The sequence below is a fragment of the Dendrobates tinctorius genome, unplaced genomic scaffold (assembly GCF_039654945.1).
Source record: "Dendrobates tinctorius isolate UK_male_01 unplaced genomic scaffold, ASM3965494v1 ptg000164l, whole genome shotgun sequence".
Classification (NCBI taxonomy): Eukaryota; Metazoa; Chordata; class Amphibia; order Anura; family Dendrobatidae; genus Dendrobates; species Dendrobates tinctorius.
The window spans coordinates 85,000-109,074 of NW_027361831.1; the positions used below are offsets into that span (position 1 = coordinate 85,000).

The 24,075-nt window shown below is 44.8% G+C and overlaps 1 protein-coding gene across 5 annotated transcripts in view; it reads left to right on the top strand.

The window, feature by feature from the left end:
- Window positions 1–24,075, top strand: part of LOC141053009 (uncharacterized) — a 117,572-nt gene that overhangs the window by 80,790 nt on the left and 12,707 nt on the right. For all 5 annotated transcript variants that reach the window (XM_073550335.1, XM_073550336.1, XM_073550333.1 and 2 more), the window contains 5 exons: window positions 261–411; window positions 541–720; window positions 813–936; window positions 1,020–1,117; window positions 2,203–2,293. In XM_073550335.1, coding sequence (XP_073406436.1) covers window positions 334–411; window positions 541–720; window positions 813–936; window positions 1,020–1,117; window positions 2,203–2,293 — 571 coding nt within the window. In that variant the 5' untranslated portion in view covers window positions 261–333. The remainder of the gene's footprint in view (window positions 1–260; window positions 412–540; window positions 721–812; window positions 937–1,019; window positions 1,118–2,202; window positions 2,294–24,075) is intronic.

The window sequence follows — 24,075 nt, forward strand, 5'->3', positions numbered from 1 at the left end:
TTTAGATTATCAATCTCAAAGTGCTGGAACTTCTGTTATTTTTTTTTTCCTTCAATGTTTAACCCACATGGATGAGACAGTCTGTATTGACAACAGAATCTAATGGGCATCGTGATGTAGAAAAAGGGATTTTTCAACAATCAATTGATCTTGAGTACAAAATCTGTACATATTTCATCCCCTGATGTTTCCCCTTTTTTATCTCTAGTAATTGTATTACTGGATCCTTTATAATAATACATCGCCATCTTCTCATTCAGGTCCCTACAGTATAGTATTCTTTCAGTGGAGATCTTCTATATAAGAGAATTTTCCTGATTTGCCCCATCAAGGATGGATGAGGACAGAGACAAGATGGCGGAGAGAATATTACACCTCACCCTAGAGATCCTCTTCCGGCTTACTGGAGAGGTAAGAGATTCTGATGACGTGACATTACATCAATCTTATCTGTGGGACTAACAGATGGACAGAACTGGAGAGGTGAGGACTCTGGGAATGTCTGTAGAGAGATTTATTAATGTGTCTCTCCATAACCAGGATTGCACAGTAGTGAAGAAGACCTCTAGTGAGCGCTGTCAGGCCCCTGTGTCTGAGGGATGGGGAAGACTTCTAAGCCCAATCACGGTGAATCCACCTCTCCCCCTGATACATGAGGACATCAATGACCAGAAGATCCTAGAACTCACCTACAAAATGATTGAGCTGCTGACTAGAGAGGTGACACTGCTGGGAATGCTGGGACTTTATACAGTTTATACAGTAACACTATGAAGGGATCTGGGGGATGACGGTATCATTGTATGTGTCAGGTTCCTATAAGGTGTCAGGACGTCACTGTCTACTTCTCCATGGAAGAGTGGGAATATGTAGAAGGACACAAAGATCTATACAAGGACGTCATGATGGAGGTTCCCCAGCCCCTCACATCACCAGGTAAGAGACAAGACTAAATACACATGGCCCATAATTATCTGTGTGCAAAGAATTAATTCAGTCCCTGTATGTGTTTCCTCCAGTTCTATCCAGTGAGAGGACAACACCAGAGAGATGTCCTCGTCCTCTTCTTCCACAGGACTGTAAACAAGAAGATCACAATGTTCCTCAGGATCATCAGGTAGATGGACAGAAGGTGTCATGAGATCTCCCCTATGATGTGTAGATAGCTGTGAAGGTCTTGTGCTCAGTCTTGTTTTATCCACCAGTATTATATGCTTAAGGCTAAGTGCACACGTACCGGAACTCTCACGGAAATTACCGCGAGAATTCCGGAATTCCAGTCCGCGGGAAAATCGCATTTCAAATTCCCGCGATTTTCTCACGGAAAAACTAACATTTTGCAAGCGTATTTAGCTTGCAAAATGCTAGCGTTTTCCAAGCGATCTGTAGCATCGCTTGGAGAACTGATTGACAGGTTGGTCACACTCATCAAACATAGTGTTTGACAAGTGTGACCAACTTTTTACTACTGAGGCTGCCTATGCGGCATCAATAGTAAAAGATAGAATGTAAAAAAAAAAAAATAAATACTGTTATTCTTACCTTCCGACGTCACGCGCATCCGTTCCCAGTAATCCTTTGCGAAAATGCCCGCAATGACGTCCGTTCTCGCGGGATCGCGACTTCTCGCGGTAATTATCGCGGGCATTTTCGCAAAGGATTACTGGGACCGGAGCGTGGAGAGAAGCGAGAATGCTGCGCAGGACGTCGGAGGGTGAGAATAACAATATTTTTTATTTTATAATTCTTTTTTTTACAGGGATATGGTACCCAAAGCCCGGAGGACAGTCTCCTCTCCTCCGGACCGTGGGTACCATCCGCAATTGTTCTGCTTACTTTCCGCATGGTGTGCACAGCCACATGCGGGAAGTAAGCGGAACAATGCATTCCTATGGGTGCGGGATCGCCGCGATTCCGCAAAATAATGAGCATGCTGCGGTTTTTACCGCAAAGCGATTCCGCCGCGGTAAAAACCGCAGCATTAGCACAGCATTGCGGAATCCCATAGGAATGCATGGGATGCTTATTTTTTGCGTTTTCGCGGCAAAATGGCGCGGTTAAAACCGCCGCGGAAACGCGAAATAAACACATGTGAACTCAGCCTTATACTTGTGTAATGAGAACGGTGGAGATGGCAGGATTAGAGCTGATCATAGATGTGACTTCTCCATCTGTGAATGACTCTTATAAAATTTGTTTCAGGTTAAAGATGTGACCCATATTAATACTACAGAGACATATATGAGGGGTGATGAGGGGTGTAAAGAGGAGATTCCTACACATGACTACCCAGGTGAGTAGTAAACACTAACTTCAGAGAAGTGACAGATTATTCTCATTCACTGGCTGTCCCTGCTTTATAGGCTTTATCAAGTGGTCACCATTCTGCCACTGTCCCCATTACTTTGGGCAATGGAAATTCTTCTAATGGAGTGATGCCAGTTTTGACCACAACTTACAGCTTGGTGAATCCATCCTACCCCCTGGAACTAGAAGTTGCTGACCCTTAGCTGCCCAGATCTTTAACACCTTTACCCCCGAAGGTGGTTTGCACGTTAATGACCGGGTCAATTTTTACAATTCTGAGAACACTTTTTTTCGTGGCATATTGTACTTTGTAATATTGGTAAAATTTCTTCGGTATGACTTGTGTTTTTTTGTGAAAAAATGGAAATTTGACAATTTCACAATTTTCCAAATTTGAATTTTCATGCCTTTAAATCACAGAGAGATGGCGCACAAAATAGGTAATAAATAACATTTCCCACATGTCTACTTTACATCAGCATAATTTTGGAACCAACATTTTTTTTTTGGTAGGAAGTTATAAGTGTTAAAAGTTGACCAGTGATTTTTTTTTTTTTTTCATTTTTCCAACAAAATTTACAAAACCATTTTTTTTAGGGACCACATCACATTTGAAGTCACTTTGAGAGGTCTATATGATAGAAGATACTTAACCCCTTAACGACCGCCGATACGCCTTTTAACAGCGGCAGTTAAGGGTTCTTATACCTCAGCGCCGCTTTTTAACGGAGTTGAGGAATATGGGTATAACGGAGAGTTGAAATTCCTCTGGGGTCTTGACTACCGGAGGTAGCTGAGACCCCAGAGAACATGATTCGGGTCGGTTATTGCTGACCCCTGTGTTGTGATTGCCATTATTAACTGTATAATGGCGACCGCATTAAAAAAGTGAGATTTTCCATTTAATTTCTCGCTCGACAGATGTGATCGCACATCAGAGGAGACAGAAATGGGGTCCCCCGAGCCCCCCACTTTACCTTTTGTACCGGATCAGCAGTCCCTCGGCCTCCCTCCTTCCTCTGGCAGAAAGAAAATGGTGGGTGCATGTGCGTGCACCCGCCAAGATCTGCCTGCCTGCACCCGGCAACCAATGAGAATTTTCTCATTGGCTGCTGGCTTTTGCTTACTGTGATGGGGTCTATCACAGTAATCAGAAGCCCCAATATTAGTAAATATGGCAGCACTTGGGCTGTGCCCCTCTTTTCTCTCATTGTAGCTGTTCTGGGAGAGAAGAGAGATACACTACGTTCAAGCGCTTCCCTGTCAGGAATATAAAATAATAATTTCGGCCTCCGCAAACCCCATAAACGTCCAATTACCCACCCTCAGTCTCCGTAATCCTCCCCGCATCCCTGTTGTCAGGGGTTTATAAAAAAAATTTAATAATTTTTTATAATTTATTTATTTTTTTTTTTATAATCTTTTACAGTTGGGTTTATAAGGTTAGGGCTACACGTATTAGGGTTAGTTTTTTGTTAGGCAGGCAAAGAAAAAAATGGCCCGCAGAATATTTAGCGTCCAACCTGCTTTGCTCCAGCAGTGAAACGAAATCTGCCTCTGAAGTAGAGCAGTTTTCATGCAGTGATGACGACTCTTCCTCCACAGGATCCCCCAGCCTGATGGTAGAGGAGTCGGTCGTCACTGCTGAAGCTTTAGAGGCAGGACCAAGTACCGCAGTCCCCAAATAGCTGTGGTATAATAACACTTCATTTTGCCCCAAATTCCCCCTGGAATAAGAATAGATGTCACCAATTTTATCCCCTTTGATTTTTTTCCAAATTTTCATTATCCCAGAAGTCCTACAATTGATCGCCCACTAAACAAACTTATATGCCCGACAATACATCTCCCAAAAACCCACTGCCTTTCATTCCTGTTCCTGGATCCCCACAAATGTCCCCAAAATAAAAAAATTTTTGGGCCTTACCCTGAATATGGGATTAGCAAAAAAAACACTCTGCTCTTTCTGGGCAACAAAAGCTGTCCACAACACCCCTGTATTTGCAGCCGTCATGTCCTGAGTCCGTTTTAATAAATAATAAATTTAATAATTTTATTTTTATAGCGCCAACATATTCCGCAGCACTTTACATTTCAGAGGGGATTTGTACAGACAATAGACATTACAGCATAACAATAATCACATACAGTAGATTATTACAAATACCAAGAGGAAAGAGGGCCCTGCTCGCAAGCTTACAGTCTGAGGAAAAAAGGGAGACACGAAAGGTGGGTGGTAACAATTACCCTGATTGTATGGACCAGCCATAATGTGTGTGTAACAGTACAAACACAGAGGGCTAATGGATGCATAAAGCATGTGGGAACATGATGCAGGGAATCTGGTTATGGAAGCTCTGATGAGATTCCTCCACTCCAGTGTCAATTCCCTAGCCTCCCCTCACGGACTGGCCCCAACTATGATCGGCTAAATAAATTGAAACCCCTAATTTCCCTCCTACAAAATTAATTTCTAAATTCCTATACCGCAGAGCAAAATGTGGCAGTCGACGAGTCCTTGATGAGCTACAAGGGCCGTCTGTCATTCCGCTAATTCATCCCCTCCAAGCGAGCCAAATACAACATAAAATTATGCAAAACTTGCGAGAGCTCATTAGGGTACACTTCCACCGAACTAATTTATGAAGGTAGGGACCGCCAAATCAACCTCCCAAACTGCCCCCACACAATTGGCATCCCAGGCAAAATTGTCTGAGAGCTAATGACGCCCTTTCTCCATCAAGGGTACCACATGTATATGGACAACTATTACACGAGCATCCACCTATATAAATCCCACCATGCTGCAAATGCAGGGGTCTGTGTCTGTGGGACAGTCAGGAAAAACCGGGTGGGGTTTCCGTTACAGTTGGTGTCCAGACGTTTGGAGAAGGTGGTGTCATTCTCATAAGTGACCAACTTCTTGCAGTGAAGTGGAATGACAGGAAGGACGTCTACATGCTGACCACATCGCATGCGGACACCACTGTGACGGTCGGAGACAGGGGGCGCCACCAGGGACAAACAAAACCAATCTGTCACAGATTATAACAAATTTGTGTGGTGTTGACCTGTCAGACCAGGTTCTGCATCCATACCTGGTAAAGGGGAAGACCAGGGCCTGGTACAAAAATGTGGCACCCTACCTTATCCAAATTGCTACATACAACAGTTGTGTCCTCTACAAAATGCCCCAAGGACCGCTTAATATCCTCCAGTTTCAGGAAAAAATTGTTGCCAGCCTCATATTTTTGAGTTGATGGCACAGGGGGATGTCTTTGAGTCTGAGGATGCCCGGAGACTTGCAGAGCGCCATTTTCCTTGCCCTGTCCCTGTCACTCCCACCCAAAAGTATCCTCAAAAAAGATGCCGAGTTTGTAGGAAGCATGGTAGACGGAGTAATTCCCCGTACTATTGCCTCACGTGCCCATCCTAACCAGGCCTTTGTATCTCCCCCAGTTTTGAGACCTACCACACCTCTTACAATTATTAGTTGTTGTTTTTTTTCAATAAATTTTATTTTCTGCTTAGTGGCCCCAGTAGCGTAATTTGAAACAAGTAATATCTTCATCAGTAGATCCCATTTTACCCCATTTCACAATTAATTCCAGGACTTGATCAGTCACATACCAAGCTACTATTCCAACAAATTCTCACCCATGTCTGTACAATCCAGAGTGTGGATCCCACCAATGTTCATAAAGTCAGGTCATTTGAAAATTAATTCTAGGACCTGATTACTCACAAATATTTTTGACCATTTATCTAACTGACTGTTTTTCCAACTATGTCTTTCTACACAAAACACTGGCTTCCATTTATATTACTTATATTTATGTTGTGATGCAGGCATGGTCATTTTATTGGAAGATCTCTAATAATGAGGAAGTTCCGTACTTCTACACTATGGGCTTTACTTTATGGTTCTTGCCGAACCTCTGGTACCAGACAATACTTTACGGTTTCTGTAGATAAGTGGTTGTTTTGTGCATATAGATTCATGTAGCGGTTCCTATCTTGGCGGGTGGGAGCTTGCTATGGTGTATCACATCTGTTGGCACATTCATCTCTCATATAGGGATTAACGTAGCTAAACTGACATTGTACGACCAGTCTCTGAAAGTGTCTGCCATTCTAGCCCTGCTAGTGTTCTTTCATTCTGGAACAAACTCAGCTTTGCCACATAGTCGACTGCATTTTCCTCCACATTTTTCCCTTCCTTCCAGTACAGTTTATTCTCCCTGCTACAATATACTCAAATGCAGGACAACTGTTTACTTAGCAAGACCAAATTTTATAATCAGCCAATGTGTTTTTAGGAGCATGCCTCCCTCTGTCAGTAATAATTCCTGAAAGGATTTTCTTGTTTGCTCAATGTCTCTAGAAGCTTTGAATGGGTCCTGGACCTTCAATTTTACCCTAAAGACTAAATTGTGTGCCATCTATTATTATAGGCAAAGCCGTGTTTCCAGTACTCACATTGGTGCCATATTGGATACATTTCTGAACACATAAAAACTAGTGCAATAAAATTTGAGGTGTGTTCCTTAGAACATACAAAAAAGAATCATAAAAGAGACAGTGAAAAAAATGCACATATGGGGTAAAGGCCCCGTCACACTAAGCGACTTACCAGCGATCCCGACACCGATATGAAGGTGTCAGGATCGCTAGTAAATCGCTATGTGATCGCTGGTGAGCTGTCACACAGACAGCTTCACCAGCGATCAGCACAGCGATGCTGAGCGCCCGGCATCGCTGGCCATCCTGTAAAAAATAGAATCAAAATAAAAAATCTAGTTATTCTCACCTTCCGATGTCGCGTTCAGCCATCCCGCCTCTCTCCATGCTCCGGTCCCAGTGATCCTTTGCGAGAATGACCGCGAGATGTCACGGTCTCGAGGGATAACAAAGTCTCGCGGTCATTCGTGCAAAGGATCACTGGGACCAGAGCGTGGAGAGAGGCAGGATGGCTGAACGCGACGTCGGAAGGTGAGAATAACTATATTTTTTTATTTTTTTAATTATTTTTTACACTTGATCGCTGGTCTCCCGCCTGTCACACGCAGCGATGCGTGCTGGCCAGCGGGAGACCAGCGACCAAAGAAATGTCCAGAGGTTTCTTTCAGCGATACCGGCAGGGGGGCTGATCGCTGTCACAAACAGCAATCTCGCTGGTGAGATCGCTGTTATGTCACAGAAGTTGTGACTCAGCAGCGATCTCGCTACCGAGATTGCTTAGTGAGACGGGGCCTTAACAGTGTACTCGGGAGAAAATAGACCTCAAAAGTTGTTGTGCAATTTGTCCTGTTACTTTTGGGAAAATAAAAAATTGGGGGCAAATTGATCATTTTTGTGGGAAAAAAATGATTTTTTTATTTTTATTGCTCTACGTTATAAACTTCTGTAACTTAAAAATCCCAGAAAAAGGAGATAAAACTAGGTGATAAAAATAATAAAAGGTATACTCCAATAAAACTTATAAACAAAAAAGAATAAGGAGCATCTAATACCATATGCAAATAGTATTTTATTGAATATATTCATAAGTTATAAAAAATAACAGCCCCCTGAGGAAGCCCAAGCGAAACGCTCGTTGGGGCTGCTTGGTGTGACCGGTTACACAGATATTTTCGGGTGAGACCTTTTATACTATTCAGATTGTTCAAATAGATTGTGTGTGGATACTAGTTTGGCATATGCTATATGTATATCTAAAATGGCATAAATGACTTTATATGTCTGGTACCATTTGGTATATGTGAAGATAATATCAGGTTGTCTCCCTGATCTGTAATTATAGTAACTTTGTCGGACCTTATGTCTTGTGTCCTTCACATTTTTAATTGAAAAAAAAAAAAAAAATTAAATAGTTATTAACTTCTATGAAGCAATGGGGGTTCAAAGTGCTCACCACACATCTACATAAGTTCCTTGGCGGTCTACTTTCCAAATGGACTGTGGAGTCAGTAAGCCAAACCTCCGACTCCTCAATTTCCATGACACCGACTCGGACTCCACCAAAATGGTCTCCGACTCCACAGCCCTGGTTTCCAAAATGGTGTCACTTGTGGGGGGTTTCCATAGTTTAGGCACATCAGGGGCTCTCAAAACACGACATGGTATCCGATCTTAATTCCAGCCAATTCTGCTTTGAAAAAGTGAAAGGGTGCTCATTCCCTTCCGAGCTCTACTGTGCGCCCAAACAGTGTTTTTTCCCATCTCCCATGACGGCACACATGAGAGAGGGGATCCGCCCAGTCAGGACAGGAACCCTACTGAAGATAAAAGGGCGGTACCTCTCCCTCGCTTCACTTGGGTTTCCAGTCCTGACAGGGACCCGTGTGCTGAAGACAGTGGTCACACGTACCTGACCCTCTCCCGTGCCGGCGTGGAAGATCAGGCGGGCCCTGTGCACTGTGGGTCGGGAGGGGGAAGCGTCCAAGCGGGCGTATGTGCAGCACAGCTCGGGGTCCAGAGGCTCTGCCGTGGCTGCTGCGCCGCCCCCTCCCCTCTGCCAGCGTCTGGGAGCTCCAGGAGGCGGCCGCTTCCGGGTCGAGCCCATCTGACGTCACGCTCAAGGCACGCTGAGAATGGGTGTGCCCGTGTGATGCCGGGGGCGGTGCTGGATCCAAGATGGCGGCGCCCATGAAAAAAACGCCGGCCCGCAAAAAATCATCCTGGCGGCGTGACGTTGGGGGGGGGGGGGGGGCTGTCAATGGGCATCGGAGGAGGTGGAGAGTGCAGTGGATCCCTCTTAAAAAGAGGGATGACCACAGAAGACGCCCTCATGCCCAAAACTTCACAAATGGAAGTGGGGCAAGAAGAGCAGCGGCGGCAACAGCAGCAGCTCCCGCCATATGCCTTGCCGAGCCACCAGCATACCAGGAGTAGCCGCTAGAGTGGTGGGAGTGGCAGTCGTAGACATGACCGGCATGACTCTGCGACGTCCAGAAATAACGTCACGAGTGCATCTGATGAGCCTCCGAGATCGATACCCTTGATTAACAGCGGTGGTGAGCGATCTACGTGAATGTCACCCTTATGGTAACGGGGTTTCATTTTTTCTGTTTGATCACTAGGGGTCGAGGAAGTCTAGCGGCAAAACAAAGAATAGAGAATGCGCCCTATGCAGAAACCCGCTGACAGTTCAGTGGCAGAAAGATCTCTGCACTGACTGTATAAACAAAACCATACGGGATGAGACCCCTGATTTTGTGACTATAACCTTAGGGTTATAATACAAGAGGAGGTGAAAAGCTCCCTAAAGGCAGCCCTCAAAAAGACATAAAAGAAGCCGCAAAAGGGATTCTGATTCAGAGGCCTCGCTAGTGCAGGAAAGTCAGGAAAAATCCCTGTCCCCCTCCGCCTCCTCTTCCTCTACTCGGTCCTCGGACAGCGATATAGGGGGCCGTCCATGTTTCCCAATAGAGGACGTAGAAAGCTGGTCAAAGTTATCAGGTCCACAATGGGCCTTAAGGATGAAAAGACGCCTAAGTGATTGGAGGATGTTATGTTTGGAGGGCTTGAGGAAAAGAAAAAACGCACATTCCCTGTAAATAAGATAAGGGCCTTAATTGACAGGGAATAGAAAAAAACAGAGAGGTCGGGGGCCTTACCTTCTACATCAAAAAGGAGGTACCCGTTCGAACAAAGACTCGGAAACCTGGGAAAAAATTAACAAAAATTGATGGTGCCGTAGCTAAATCTTCAAAAAAGGTATCCCTACCATTAGAGGACTCTGGCGTGCTGAAAGGTCCGCTTGATAAAAGAGCAGGTAGTTTCCTGAAACATCTGGAAAGCATCAGCAGGTGGATTAAAATCGGCAATAGCTGGTACTTGTACCGCCCGTGCCCTCATGGTCTGGTTACAACAAGTAGAGGACCAGATCAGGGATAAAGCTCCTAGGGACGAAATACTGTCTAATTTGACAATGGTACATGGAGCAGCGGCTTTCCTAGCGGATGCCTCGGCAGATTACGCTAGATTAACAGCTAGAGCGCCTAGGCAAATATCTACCCCAGTACCTGGGTCCTAAGCATAATCAAGGACGGTTTAAAAATAAAATTCACTTGTCTGCCCAGGCAAACCTTTATAATACCCCGAAGGAAAGCCCAAGAGCAACAACTGGCCCTGGAGACAGAAGTCTTGGGACTAGTGCAAAAACAAGTCCTACAGGAAGTCCCAGTTCAAAAAGAAGGAAGGGGGTTTTACTCCCTTCTTTATAATGCAAAAACCAGACGACTCTTGGAGGACCATAGTCAACCTGAGGAGACTCAGTGGGTAGACAATTGCTCCTTCAGAATGGAGTCAGTCAATAAGGCCACAAAAATCCTGTTCCAGCACTGCCTCATGGCAGTGATAGACTTAAAAGATGCCTATCAAATACTTGAGAGTAGCGCTCTATGTCCAAGGTTAGGTCAAACACTACCAATACGCAGCCCTTTCGTTCGGATTGTCTACAGCCCCCAGAGTTTTCACCAAAGTGATGGCCGAAGTAATGTCATTTCTTCGTTCCCGGGACATAGTGATCGTCCCATACCTGGACGACTTCCTTGTGGTAGGGAGGTCGGAGACCCATTGCACACACCAAGTGAAGGAAGTGATATCAACTTTAATAGGGTTAGGATGGATAGTAAACATCCCCAAGTCAAGATTAACACCAGTAAAAGTGCAATCCTTCCTAGGGTTAATACTGGACTCCGAGCAACAGCGCTGCCTCCTACCAGAGAACAAAGTGACCAAGATAAGGGGCCTAGCTCGTACAGCAATGCAAATGCCGTCTGACACTGAGGAACGCAATGTCCCTTTTAGGCTTGTTGACATCATGCATACCCGCAGTAGCATGGGCACAGTACCACTTAAGTTCTGTCAGCACAGAAACAATTGAAAGGGCGTTTAGAGGGCGAACTATATCTCTCCATGGCTGTATGAGATTCCCTACTCTGGTGGACTGTAAAAGAGCATCTAACAGCTGGTGTCCCGTGGCAGAAACCAGTCGAGGACATCATTACAACCGACGCGAGTGCCACAGGGTGGGGAGCACACCTGAGATGCCACTTAATACAGGGAACCTGGTCCTCGCTAGAAAATGATCACTGTTCAAATGTAAAAGAACTATAGGCAGAGAACCCGTGAAACATTTTCTCCCCTTGCTTCAGGGCCACCACACTCGAGTCTTGATGGACAATCGTGCAGTGGTAGCCTACATCAACCACCAGAGAGGAACGAGATCCCGGGGCTTCATGGAAATATCTAATCTACTTTTCCAGTTAGCAGAACAATATCTGTTATCCATCACGGCACTGCATCTAAGGGGTGTGGAAAATACGCAAGCAGACTTCCTGAGTCGCAGACACCTAAGACAGGGGGAATAGTCCCTAAACCCCCAAGTTTTCCAACAAGTAGTTCAAGCTTAGGGCAAACCGGAAATAGACCTGTTCGCCACCTCACGCAACAGGAGGGTCAGGAAGTTATGCTCACTGAATCCCTTTGCAGTAGATGCCCTACAAATACCCTGGAAGTTCTCCCTGGCATACGCGTCCCCCCCCCCCCCCACGATAACAATGATCCCGATAGTAGTCCGGAAAATCGGGGAGGATCGAGCAAGAATAATTCTTATAGCTCCGTTTTGGCCGGGGAGGCCTTGGTTCTCCCTTTTGGGACTGATGTCAGTGACAGATCCATGGATCTTACCGGAGCTTCCAGACCTGCTATCCCAGGGACCAGTGGTCCACTCTCAGGTGAAGGGCTTCCATCTGGCAGCCTGGAATTTGAGAGGGCGCTACTGAGTCGCCAGGGATTCTCACAAGGATTAGTCTCCACCCTGTTGAAGAGTAGGAAACCTATAACATCCCAAATCTACAGTAGAACGTGGAAAGAGTTCCCAGACTTCTTGGGGGAACCTTAAGGGGATGTAGCTCCAGTGGGACTGGAATTCACCAGTATGTTATGACCAGCCCGTGCTTCTAGAGATGCACCGTAAGGCGGGCACTAATCGATTCAGAAATGCCAAACATGTGGACACTGTATGTGGTCTGGTATAGAAAGGGTTGTGGTGGTTGAACAATAAATACTTGCCTTGTTTGGTGATTCTTATTTTTGAAGTGTGTGGCAAAGTCCTCAGAAGAAATGAGGGAGGTCGGAGGGCAGAGGTGGGTGGAGGATGAAGTTAATGTGGTGAATAACTGTGTGGGGTTGTAGGATAATGAAGATATCAGGGTTGTGAAGATGAGGGCAGCTTAGAAAGCGAGTGTTGCTTGTTTTTTATGCAGTGAAATCATCTTGCGAATGTGTTTTTCTCCAGTGCCACTCTGCAACCCTCTGCTCTTGCCGAAGCTTTTCAGTGAGGCTATTGTGCCTGGGTTGTCTCTTGATTTGTCACACTCTGGAATGCACGTGATTGCTGACTGTGTCCATAGCTGATGCGAGAATGGCATTGTAGAAAGCAGTGGCACTGACTGTGTGTGTCGTGAAGTAAGGATATGGACACCAATGGTAGAATAGAGTCAGAGTGTGTGTGGGGGTCTATACTGTTTGTGTGAAGTTTCTGTGGGGGTGCCCTAGTTGCTGGACATGGGTGATAGGTGAGTAGGAAAGGGATGAGAAAGTGATAGATGGTGGTCAAATAGAGAGACAGAAGGTTGTGAAGTTAGATAGGGAGAAGAGATGAGTGAAGATCAGGTCTATTTTATGTCTGTCTGTGTGGGTGGCTGAGGAGGGCCACTCTGGAAGACTAAGTAAGCAATAGGAGTTTGGCTGTTTGTGCTCATATGATTGCTGCAAACTGAAATGTTTCTATGCAGATGCACAAAGCATGGGCAACAAACAAGGGGGATTGGAACTACTAACGCAGGATAAGAAATATGATGTCATTGGAATCACTGAAACTTAGTGGGACAATACACATGATTGGAATACAAGGCTAGAAGCATCAATATACCTAATTTGGACGTGTCTGCACAATGAGTCCACAGCTCAACCGTGTGTCTGTGTGCAATGAGTCACCCACAGCTGAACAGTAACTTAGGTATCTGTAGTTACTACCACTAGCAGCTAACTGCTAGCCAAGTACTGTAAGGCCCTGTATATGAGTTAAGTGACATATCTAATAAGGAGAGGAGCTCTCCCTGATGGCGAGTTAAGGCATAAGCCTTTTTTGAACGTTAGCCTGTGAGGCAACACTGTGAGGCAACATTCAGGCAACAGTGTGAGGTAACATTGCAAAGATGGACCAAATTGATCGCGCTGCTGCACGTAGAGAAGCGAATCACATACACATGCGTAACTTGCATCTGAATGAAACAGAAGAGAAACGAAATTGTCGAAAAACTGCTGATGCAGCCCGTCAGAGGGTGGCCATAGCAAGAGAAACGAATGAAGTAATAGAATCACGTAGAGCATCTAATGCTGCACGACAGCGAGCAACACGCAATGCACAAAGTGATACACGTATTTCACCAAGACGAGAAAGAGAGAATACGTGTCCAAAATGCAAGAGCCACTCGATGGCAAGTGACATTTGCCGCTAGAGGACTTCTCAATCAAATTGATGAGACCCGTATTGAAGGGCACTATGCTGGCCAACTAACATTTCGATATCAGTTCTGCCAATCTAAAAATTTCAATGACGAAATGGCGCAGGACAAAACGTTCCCTTCCTGCTTCAAGAGAGGGCACATCCAGTTACGTCCCATTCGTATGGATGATCAATTAGCCAAGTTGATGAAAGGAGAACTTCAGCACTCCAATAACTTTATGGCTAATATAAGGCAATACAATAGCTCGCTTGCTTTGGCATCAATGGGAGCACAAGTAGCGCCACCTCCTGGGCATGGTCCATACTATTTTTGAATTCATGGACAAATTTACCACAGAACTGCCCCATTGCATCCCGCTGTGAGTATTGCTCCCAAGTTTGCCCAGATTTATGTCTTGGACAGTGAAGAAGCATTAAGTACAAGAAGTCAAGCAAAGGGTCAGACAGTTCTTATTCTAAGAATTGACCTGATTTCCAAAGATAAAAACTTGCCAGTCCAGATGTGACAGTGTCCGTTTCCTGTCATGTTGGCTTTTGCAATGACCATCAATAAATCTCAGGGTCAGTCCTTGGATATCGTAGGAATTTATTTGCCTCTCCCAGTGTTTTCACATGGGCAGTTTTATGTGGCTTTCTCTAGGGGAAAGAAAAGCCTACAAATAAGCGTCAAAATATTTGAGACCCAGAAGCGAGGTAAACTTATTCCTAACGTTGACAAATGGTTTACTGTCAACTGTGTGTACAAAGAAGTCTTTTATTAAGCTTTTTAAAAATTGTAAAAGCCAAAATATTTTGTACACAAAAGCAGGACTAACCCCTAGCCGCGGTCTATGGACCAAACAGTATATCTTGACTTCAGCAAAGCATTTGACAAAGTATCTCATACAATCCTTATTGAAAAAATGACTAAGTATGGAATGGACAAGGCAACTGTTGGGTGGATTCATAACTGGCCTAGTGATCGGACCCAAAGAGTGGTCGTAAATGGCTGCACATCCAGTTGGAAGAATGTCTCAAGTGGGGTATCACAGGGCTCTGTCCTGGGCCCTGTATTATTCAACATCTTTATCAACGATTTAGATGAAGGAATTGAGGGTAAACTGATTAAATTTGCTGATGACACAAAGCTAGGAGGGATAGCTAATACTAGAGAAGAGAGAGAGAGGATTCAAAAAGATATTAATAAACTGGAGAAGTGGGCAGCAACTAACAGAATGGTTTTTAACAGGGAAAAATGCAAAGTACTACATCTGGGCAATAAAAATGAAAAAAGCATATACAGAATGGGAGGAATAGGGCTAAGCAACAGCACATGTGAAAAAGACTTGGGTATATTAATAGATCACAGACTGAATATGAGTCAACAGTGTGATGCAGCAGAAAAAAAGGCAAATGCAATTCTAGGATGTATTAACAGAAGCATACAGTCTAGATCTCGTGAAGTCATCATTTCCCTCTACTCCTCTTTGGTCAGACCTCATCTGGAATATTGTGTCCAGTTTTGGGCACCACATTTTAAAAAAGACATCAACGAACTGGAGCAAGTCCAGAAAAGAGCAACCAGAATGGTGACCGGTCTGCAAACCCTGTCTTATGAGGAAAGGTTGCAGGATTTGGGATTGTTTAGTTTGCAAAAGAGAAGACTGAGAGGAGACTTAATAGCTGTCTACAAATATCTAAAGGGCTGTCACATTGTAGAAGGATCAACTTTATTCTCATTTGTACAAGGAAAGACTAGGAGCAATGGGATGAAACTGAATGGGAGGAGACACAGATTAGATATTAGAAAAAACTTTTTGACAGTTAGAGTGATCAATGAGTGGAACAAGCTGCCACGAGAAGTGGTGAGTTCCCCTTCAATGGAAGTCTTCAAACAGAGGCTGGACAGACATCTGACCGGGATGATTTAGCGAATCCTGCTTTGAGCAGGGGGTTGGACCAGATGGCCCAGGAGGTCCCTTCCAACTCTGCGATTCTATGAATACTGGACATGGGCAGGGCCTTGGGGGCAGATCCCAAGTGCGCTCAACCATGTGAAATAGCTTACACTCAGGAGCACTGCGGGATAGCGCTATCGGATAGCTCTACCTGAACAGTATTAACTACAGAGCTTTTTCATACACCAGGCAGGAGAGGTACGCCATGTATTTGTTTGCTGTTAGTCTGCACATACACCAGTCTGCTGCGTGGTTACACCCCACTGCATGGTTCGTAATCACAGCGCGTGCCCAAAGGGCACGCAATCACTCGTACAACTTATTTGCAAGAAACGGACTTGATAAACGAGGAGGAGGTGTCGCATTGTATGTTAGAAACGTGTATATCTGCACAGAGATTGAAGCTTCAGAGACTGGGAGTTCTGTGGAAACTGTTTGGGTAAGAATACAAGGACAGAACAATGGAAGGGACACCATTGTAGACATTTACTACAGGCTGGCTCTGCAAGCTGAAGATATGAATGAACTCTTTAGGCATCAAATGGCCAAGTTCTCCACAAAATATGGCATAGTGGTCATGGGAGTTTTCAACTATCCTGACATTTGTTGGGAATCTCAGGCAAAACTAACAGGTCAAGGAAATTCTTATCCTCTCTTGCTGACTATTTTTTTTTCCAAAAGGTAGGGGAGAAAACAGGGGGATCTGCTACCTTGGAATTAAAGCTGGAATTACACTAGAGAGAAATACGGACGAGTGAGAGGTGCAAAAACAACGCATTGCACTCGGACCAATGTTAATTTTTGGGGCACCTCCCATCAGCCGTATATTTCTCGGCCGTATTTTACAGGCTGAGTAAATCGCAACATGCTGCGATTGTCAGCATATTCCTCCAAAAATGCGCCAATGCAAGTCTATGGGGGCAAGAAAATTGCGGATTACACACGGACCAGACGTGTGACTTGCGAGAAATACGCACCGGTGTCCTTTAACAAAAGCTGGCAATTCATTTTGTGATACAGTAAAGTCACACTCACATGTTTAATAAAGAATAGATATAGACACACAATTAATATATATTCTATTATGTGTGTGTATATGTATATATATATGAAGACACATTTAGTGTCGAAACATGTCGTCCAAAAGGGATTGAATATTTGCAAAAATGTTACTGAAGAAACATGGAACCTTTCTAATGGAAAAATAAGTTATATTTTACCCCACCATTGAACTGATTGCTGGAGAAACCATAAAATATATATTTCATAAAGTCCTACATAGCAGAATAGCCGTTAAATCAATAGCCGGCTTCTGTAAAATCAATTCAAAACCCGACATGAAATGACACATGGTTTTACATACAGTAAACCATTCCATTTAATTAATTATATGTCTTTGACTAATAATTAGAGTATGTGTGTAAAATTTGGGACATGTAGGTGTTAAATTAAAGGGTTAATTCGTTGCAAAAAACTGCGTGGGCTCCCGTAGTAATTTGCTCCACCAGAGAGGGAAAGCCAGTGAGTGAGGGCAGATTTTAATAGCCATGAGGGACCTTTTTTTTTTTTTTTTCTTTTTTCTTTTTTTGAACCCCCCCCTTGAAAAAAAAATCTGCTCCAATCCCAGAAAAGATGCATCTATAAGATGCGCCTTTTCTGGCACTTAGCCTCTCTATTCCCATTGCCCTGTAGGGGTGGCTAATGGGTTAATTATAATGGGTTAATGTTACCTTGCTATTGAAAGGTGACATTAAGCCGGATTAAAAATGGAGAGGTGTCAATAAGACACCTATCCATTATTAACTCTAGAATCGCAAAGGCTTAAAAATAAACACACACACATTAATTACAAATTCTTTTGATGAAATAAACACACCCAAGTTTTTGAGCACATTTATTTAATCTGCTAGTCAAAAAAATCCAAGATATATATTTGTTAATAGGTTTATTACTTATGCAGCAATATAAGGACTTGTATAATCTACGTAGTACAAATGATTTAATGTACACAACTCATTATTCTTTTGCAAATGCTCCGTAGATCACACGTGTCATTTTGGATGTATATGAGAGTATACATTTTATTTTCTATATGAGCGTATACATTCTGTTTTGTGTATTTATAATATATACAAGTATGTACATTCTATTTTGTTAATAAAAAAAAAGATAGTGAGGAAACACTTAGCTAACATAAATGAATTCAAGTCTCCACGTCCAGATGAATAACACCCCAGAGTACTGAAGGATGTAGCAGAGCAAATTTTTGAACCACTCTCCATAATCTTTGAAAATTCTTGGAGAACAGGAGAAGTCCCAGAAGACTGGAGAAGAGCAAATGTTGTTCCCATCTTCAAAAAGGGGAAGAAGGTGGACCCAGGCTACTATAGGCCGATGAGTCTGACTTCTATACCAGGAAAGATCTTTGAACAAATTATTAACTGTCACGCTCGCGCCTTGGCTGAATGGCGCGAGCCGGGGGGTTGTGTCCCCACTGTACCACAAACCAGACTACCCTGGAAGGGGCGTAACTACGGCAGCTACCTCGGTCTTCACTGCAGTCTCTGATGGTGAGGTCAGGCTTGTGCGGCAGGTAGCTGCCAGGTGCCACTCCAGGGTGGTGTCTGGCTGTGGCTGCTGATCCCACTGCGAGTGACAAGCAGGCTGAGACACAGGGCAAGCGGACAAGGCTTGGTACACTAGCAGGCAGGCACGGCTTGGAGACACAGGGCAAGCAGGCACGGCTTGGAGACACAGGGCAAGCAGGCACGGCTTGTAGACACAGGGCAAGCAGGCACGGCTTGTAGACACAGGGCAAGCAGGCACGGCTTGTAGACACAGGGCAAGCAGGCACGGCTTGTAGACACAGGGCAAGCAGGCACGGCTTGGAGACACAGGGCAAACTGGCGTGATATAAGAAAGGACAGGTAGGGGCCTGTTCACACAGGAGGTGCAGGTATGGATATAGGCAGGAGTGTGGAGTAGGCGGAGCTGCAGGAGTGCAGAGTAGGCTGGGCTGCAAGGGAGCCGGGCAGGCAGAGCGGCAAGGGAGCCGTGCAGACAGAGCTGCAAGGGTGCAGATGCACAAACAGGGAGGATACAAGGAAAGACACAGCAGGGAAGGAAGCCACAGACAATGAGAAAGGGAGACTAAGGTAGGACAGAGTACAGACAAGGTACGGAGACCAAGACTCAAGGGCCAGGATATTCAGCCTCCTGGCAGGCAGGCAAAGAACACAAAGCAAGGCTAAGAGTATTCCTACAGAGAAGGAGATACACAGAACAGGGCCTGGCTTCCTCAGAAGCAAGATACTGAGTATAGACATTGCACAGGCAATGTTTCAGTGGGTGTGGCGGAACTAAATAGTCAAGGGCTCTAGGTGATTGGTCAGGGACAGATTAGACAGGTGCACCCTGACTGCATTAGAACCAGAGAGTTCTGGCGCCGCCCCCCTATACACGCATAGCCAGGAAACATACAGGAGAGCAGAGGCACAGAGCACAGGACTGGCAACAGACAGAATTCACAGCATGGCTTGAAGCAGAAAGTAAGTTGGTGTGCGGGGGATGGGACGCCATGCAGTGATGCCAACAGGGTTGTTACATTAACTCTTTAACGGATGTCATTAAGGGTACTTAAACCACGGAGAAAGTGAATAGCGCCCCCCAGCGTCGGATTTTCTCCGGGGTCTCGGCTGCCGGGGGTACCCGAGACCCCAGAGAACATGAATCGGGTCGGTTTTTACCGACCCTGCTTTTGCGATCGCCGTTATTAACCCTATAACGGTGAATGCAAAAAAAAAGCCACGATTTTGCATTAAATTTCCCTCTCTTCTAATGTGATCGCACATCAGAGGAGAGAGAAATAGGGTCCCCAATCCCCCTGATTCCTCGTGGTGGTCCTGGGTCCGTCCGGCCTCCGGTGGGCGCTGCCATCTTGGAAAATGGCTGGCGCATACACAGTGCGCCCGCCTCGAATCTGCCAAGCGGCAGATTCCATGCATTCATTTTGATCACTGATAAACTATCAGTGATCAAAATAAAAAAAGTAGAAAAAAAACAAAACACCGTTTATCACCCCAGTCTGTGTGTGTGTGTGTGTGTATGTGTGTGTGTGTGTATATGTGTATATATGTATATATAATATTACAGAAATTTTATTTTTTTTTTTCAGTTTTCCGTTAGGGTTGGAATTAGGGTTAGAATTAGGGTAACGCTAGTTTCACACTAGCATACGGGTGAGGTGCGGAGGGCTGCAGAATTCCTCTGTGCAGCTCCGTCCACTGCCCCACCTCCTCCCGTCAGCTCTGCCTACCTCGGCATGTGGTGTGCGTACCCTATCTTTTGCATTGGGTACGCAGGCCATGCCGATGTATGCGGATGCCACCGCATGCTTCGTTTTGACGGTGCGGTGACCATACCAAAAACACGTTGCGTTCAGCCCGGGTCGCCACACCGTCAAAATGACACATATGGAGGCATCCGCATACATCGGCACGGCCTGCATGCCTAATGCAAAAGATAGCATATGCATGCCGAGGTAGGCGGAGCTGATGGGAGGAGGTGCGGTTGTTGGCAGAGCTGCATCGGGAAAGTCTGCAGCCTTCCGCACCTCGCCCGTATGCAAGTGTGAAACTAGCCTTAGGGCCCCGTTACACGCTTCAATGTCCCAGTGATCCCACCAACGATCCGACGTGAATGGGATTGCTGGGACATAGCTAGGCTGATCGCTGGTGAGCTGTCACATAGACAGAATCACCAGCGATCAGGACCAGCGAGCAAGCTGGTATCCAGGGTAAACAGCGGGTATCTAAGAGCCGTGTGGCTTAGTTACCCGCTGTTTACCCTGGATACCAGCTCCCAGCGTCGCTGATCGTTGGTCCCTCGCTGTCACACGCAGCGATGTGTGCTGCTCAGCGGGAGACCAACGATCAAAAAATGGCCCAGACCATCAGGCAACGATTGACGATCAGCCATCTGATCGTTGATTGTTGCTACATGTCACACACACCGATGTTGTTTCGACATCGCTGCAACATCAACAAACTGGTGACGTTGCAACGATATCGTTCACAATATCGTGTGTAACGGGCCCTTAGAATGTTTTTTTTTTTTTTATTTTCACGGCTCTGCGTTATAAACTTCTGTGAAGCACTTGGGGGTTCAAAGTGCTCATCACACATCTAGATAATCTCCTTCGGGGGTCTAATTTCGAAAATGGGATCACTTGTGGGGGGTTTCTACTGTTTAGGCACATCAGGGGCTCTGCAAACGCAACATGACGCCCGCAGAACATTCCATCAAAGTCTGCATTCCAAAATGGCGTTCCTTCCCTTCCGAGCTCTCCCATGTGCCCAAACAGTGGTTCCCCCCCCCCCCCACATATGAGGTATCAGCGTACTCAGGACAAATTGCACAACAACTTTGGGGGTCCAATTTCTCTTCTTACCCTTGGGAAAATAAAAAATAGCGGGCTAAAAATCATTTTTGGTGGAAAAAAAATGATTTTTATTTTCACGGTTCTGCGTTATAAACTTCTGTGAAGCACTTGGGGGTTCAAAGTGCTCACCACACAACTAAATAAGCTCCTTCGGGGGTCTAGTTTCCAAGATCGGGTCACTTGTGGGGTGTTTCTACTGTTTAGGCATATCAGGGGCTCTGCAAATGCGACATGTAATATGCAAATTGCCTCTTCAGAGAGAAAGAGGACTTGAACTCTAAAGCGCCACCTATTGGTAGTAGCGATCCTACAAGTCACAATCAACCCTTTAACGAGTCTTGTAATATGACTTGGTATAAAAGCCAAATCAGAATCTCAATTTGCAGACACGGTGTTTCGGGCTATTGGCCCTCGTCAGTGCAAAGTATGAGATCTGGTTTGGCTAGGAGAGAGGCTCTGGACTGAGGTCTAAGGGGTAAGGTTTCTCCTTGTGGAGAGTGACATACCACATGTGTCATGATGTCCAATCTCCATTCCAGCCAATTCTACATTGAAAAAGTCAAATGGTGCTCCTTCCCTTCTGAGCTCTGCTGTGCGCCCAAGCAGTGGTTTACCCCCACATATGGGGTATGGGCATATTCAGGACAAATTGCACAACAACTTGGTGGGTCTAAGTTCTCCTTTTACCCTTGTGCAATTTCTCCTGAATTTTTTATTTTTACAACAAATTTTGTGGTTCATTTACTCTTTTAACACTTGTAAAAATAAAAAAAAATTGGTTCTGAAATAATTTTTTTGCAAACAAAAGTTAAATGTTATTGTTTTCCTTCCACATTGCTTCAGTTCCTGTGAAGCATGTAAAGGGGTAATAAACTTCTTGAATGTTGCTTTGAGCACCTGGAGGGGTCCATTAGGTTGGTGTCACTTTTGGGTATTTGCTGTCATGTTCACCCCTTTTTTTCACCCCTCAAAGTGACTTCAAATGTGAGGTGGTCCCTAAAAAATAAATAAGCGCAAGTCATATCGAAGAAATTTTACCATAAAAATGAAGTACAATATGTCACGAAAAAACAGTCTCAGAATCACCGGGATCCATTGAAGCGTTCCAGAGTTATAACCTCATAAAGTGACAGTGGTCAGAATTGTAAAAAATTAGCCTGGTCATTAAGCTGCAAAATGGCTGTCACTAAGGGGTTAAACAACATGTATGTAAGTACCTGGATAAGAGTGAATTGATTAACTAGAGTCAGCATAGGTTTGTAATTAATAAGTCATGTCAGACTAAATTTCCTTCTATGACAGAATCACTGACTGGGTGGATCAGGGAAATTCTGTAGATATACTATGTCTTCAGCAAAGCATTTGACAAAGTATCTCACACAATCCTTATTGAAAAAAATGACTAAGTATGGAATGGACAAGGCAACTGTTAGGTGGATTCATAACTGGCTTAGTAATCGGACCCAAAAAGTGGTCGTAAATGGCTGCACATCCAGTTGGAAGAATGTCTCAAGTGGGGTACCGCAGGGCTCTCTCCTGGGCCCTGTATTGTTCAACATCTTTATCAACGATTTAGATGAAGGAATTGAGGGTAAACTGATTAAATTTGCTGATGACACAAAGCGAGGAGGGATAGCTAATACTAGAGAAGAGAGAGAGGATTCAAAAAGATATAAATAAACTGGAGCAGTGGGCAGCAACTAACAGAATGGTTTTTAACAGGGAAAATGCAAGGTACTACATCTGGGCAATAAAAATGAAAAAAGCATATACAGAATGGGAGGAATAGGGCTAAGCAACAGCACATGTATTAACAGAAGCATACAGTCTAGATTACGTGAAGTCATTATTGCCCTCTACTCATCTTTGATCAGACCTCGTCTGCAATGCTGTGTCCTGTTTTGGGCACCACATTTTAAAAAAAGACATCAGCAAACTGGAGCAAGTTCAGAGAAGAGCAACCAGAATGGTGACCGGTCTGCATACCATGTCCTATGAGGAACGGTTACAGGATTTGGAAATGTTTAGCTTGCAAAAAAGATGACTGAGAGGAGACTTAATAGCTATCTACAAATATCTTAAGGGCTGTCATATTGTAGAAGGATCAACTTTATTCTCATTTGCACAAGGAAAGACTTGAAGCAATGGGAGGAAACACAGATTAGATATTATAAAGAAAACTTTTTGACAGGGTGATCAGTGAGTGGAACAGGTTGCCGCAAGAGGTGGTGAGTTCTCCTTCAATGGAAGTCTTCAAACAGGCTGCACAGATATTTGTCTGGGATGATTTAGTGAGTCCTGCTTTGAGCAGGGGGTTATCCATGAAAAGCCGGGGTGAAGACTGAATAGAACGTCTGATCTGCAAATAAGGAAAGGAAATGGAATCCTCTAATCCGACTTGAGTAACAATGTGAGATGATCAGCGTGGTAAAGCAGGCTTGTTTGGAGAGGTGAAGAGCAGAGTTATATGTTTGAGCATAATTAACAAAGTCTTTTGAGTACGCCATTTACTTTTCTTCAGCACACTAAAGGTATGTTCCCACGGTCAGTAAATGCTGCAGGTTGGATGCTGCATGCATCCACAGCGTCCAACCTGCAGCGGCCAGATTTGATAGCATAGTGGATGGGATTTCATGAAATCCCATCTCCACTATGCATGCACGGACGCCTCTGGCTTCCCTGCAGAGACGCACATGCGGCGTGTCTTTCTCTCTCACCCATGACAGCACCACGGAGAGAGTGGGTCCGCCCATCAAGGAAAGGAACCTACAGATAAAAAGACGGCACCTTTCCTCCGCCCAAAGTTGGGTTCCTGTCCTTGACGGGTGACCCGTGGAACCGGCGGCAGCAGC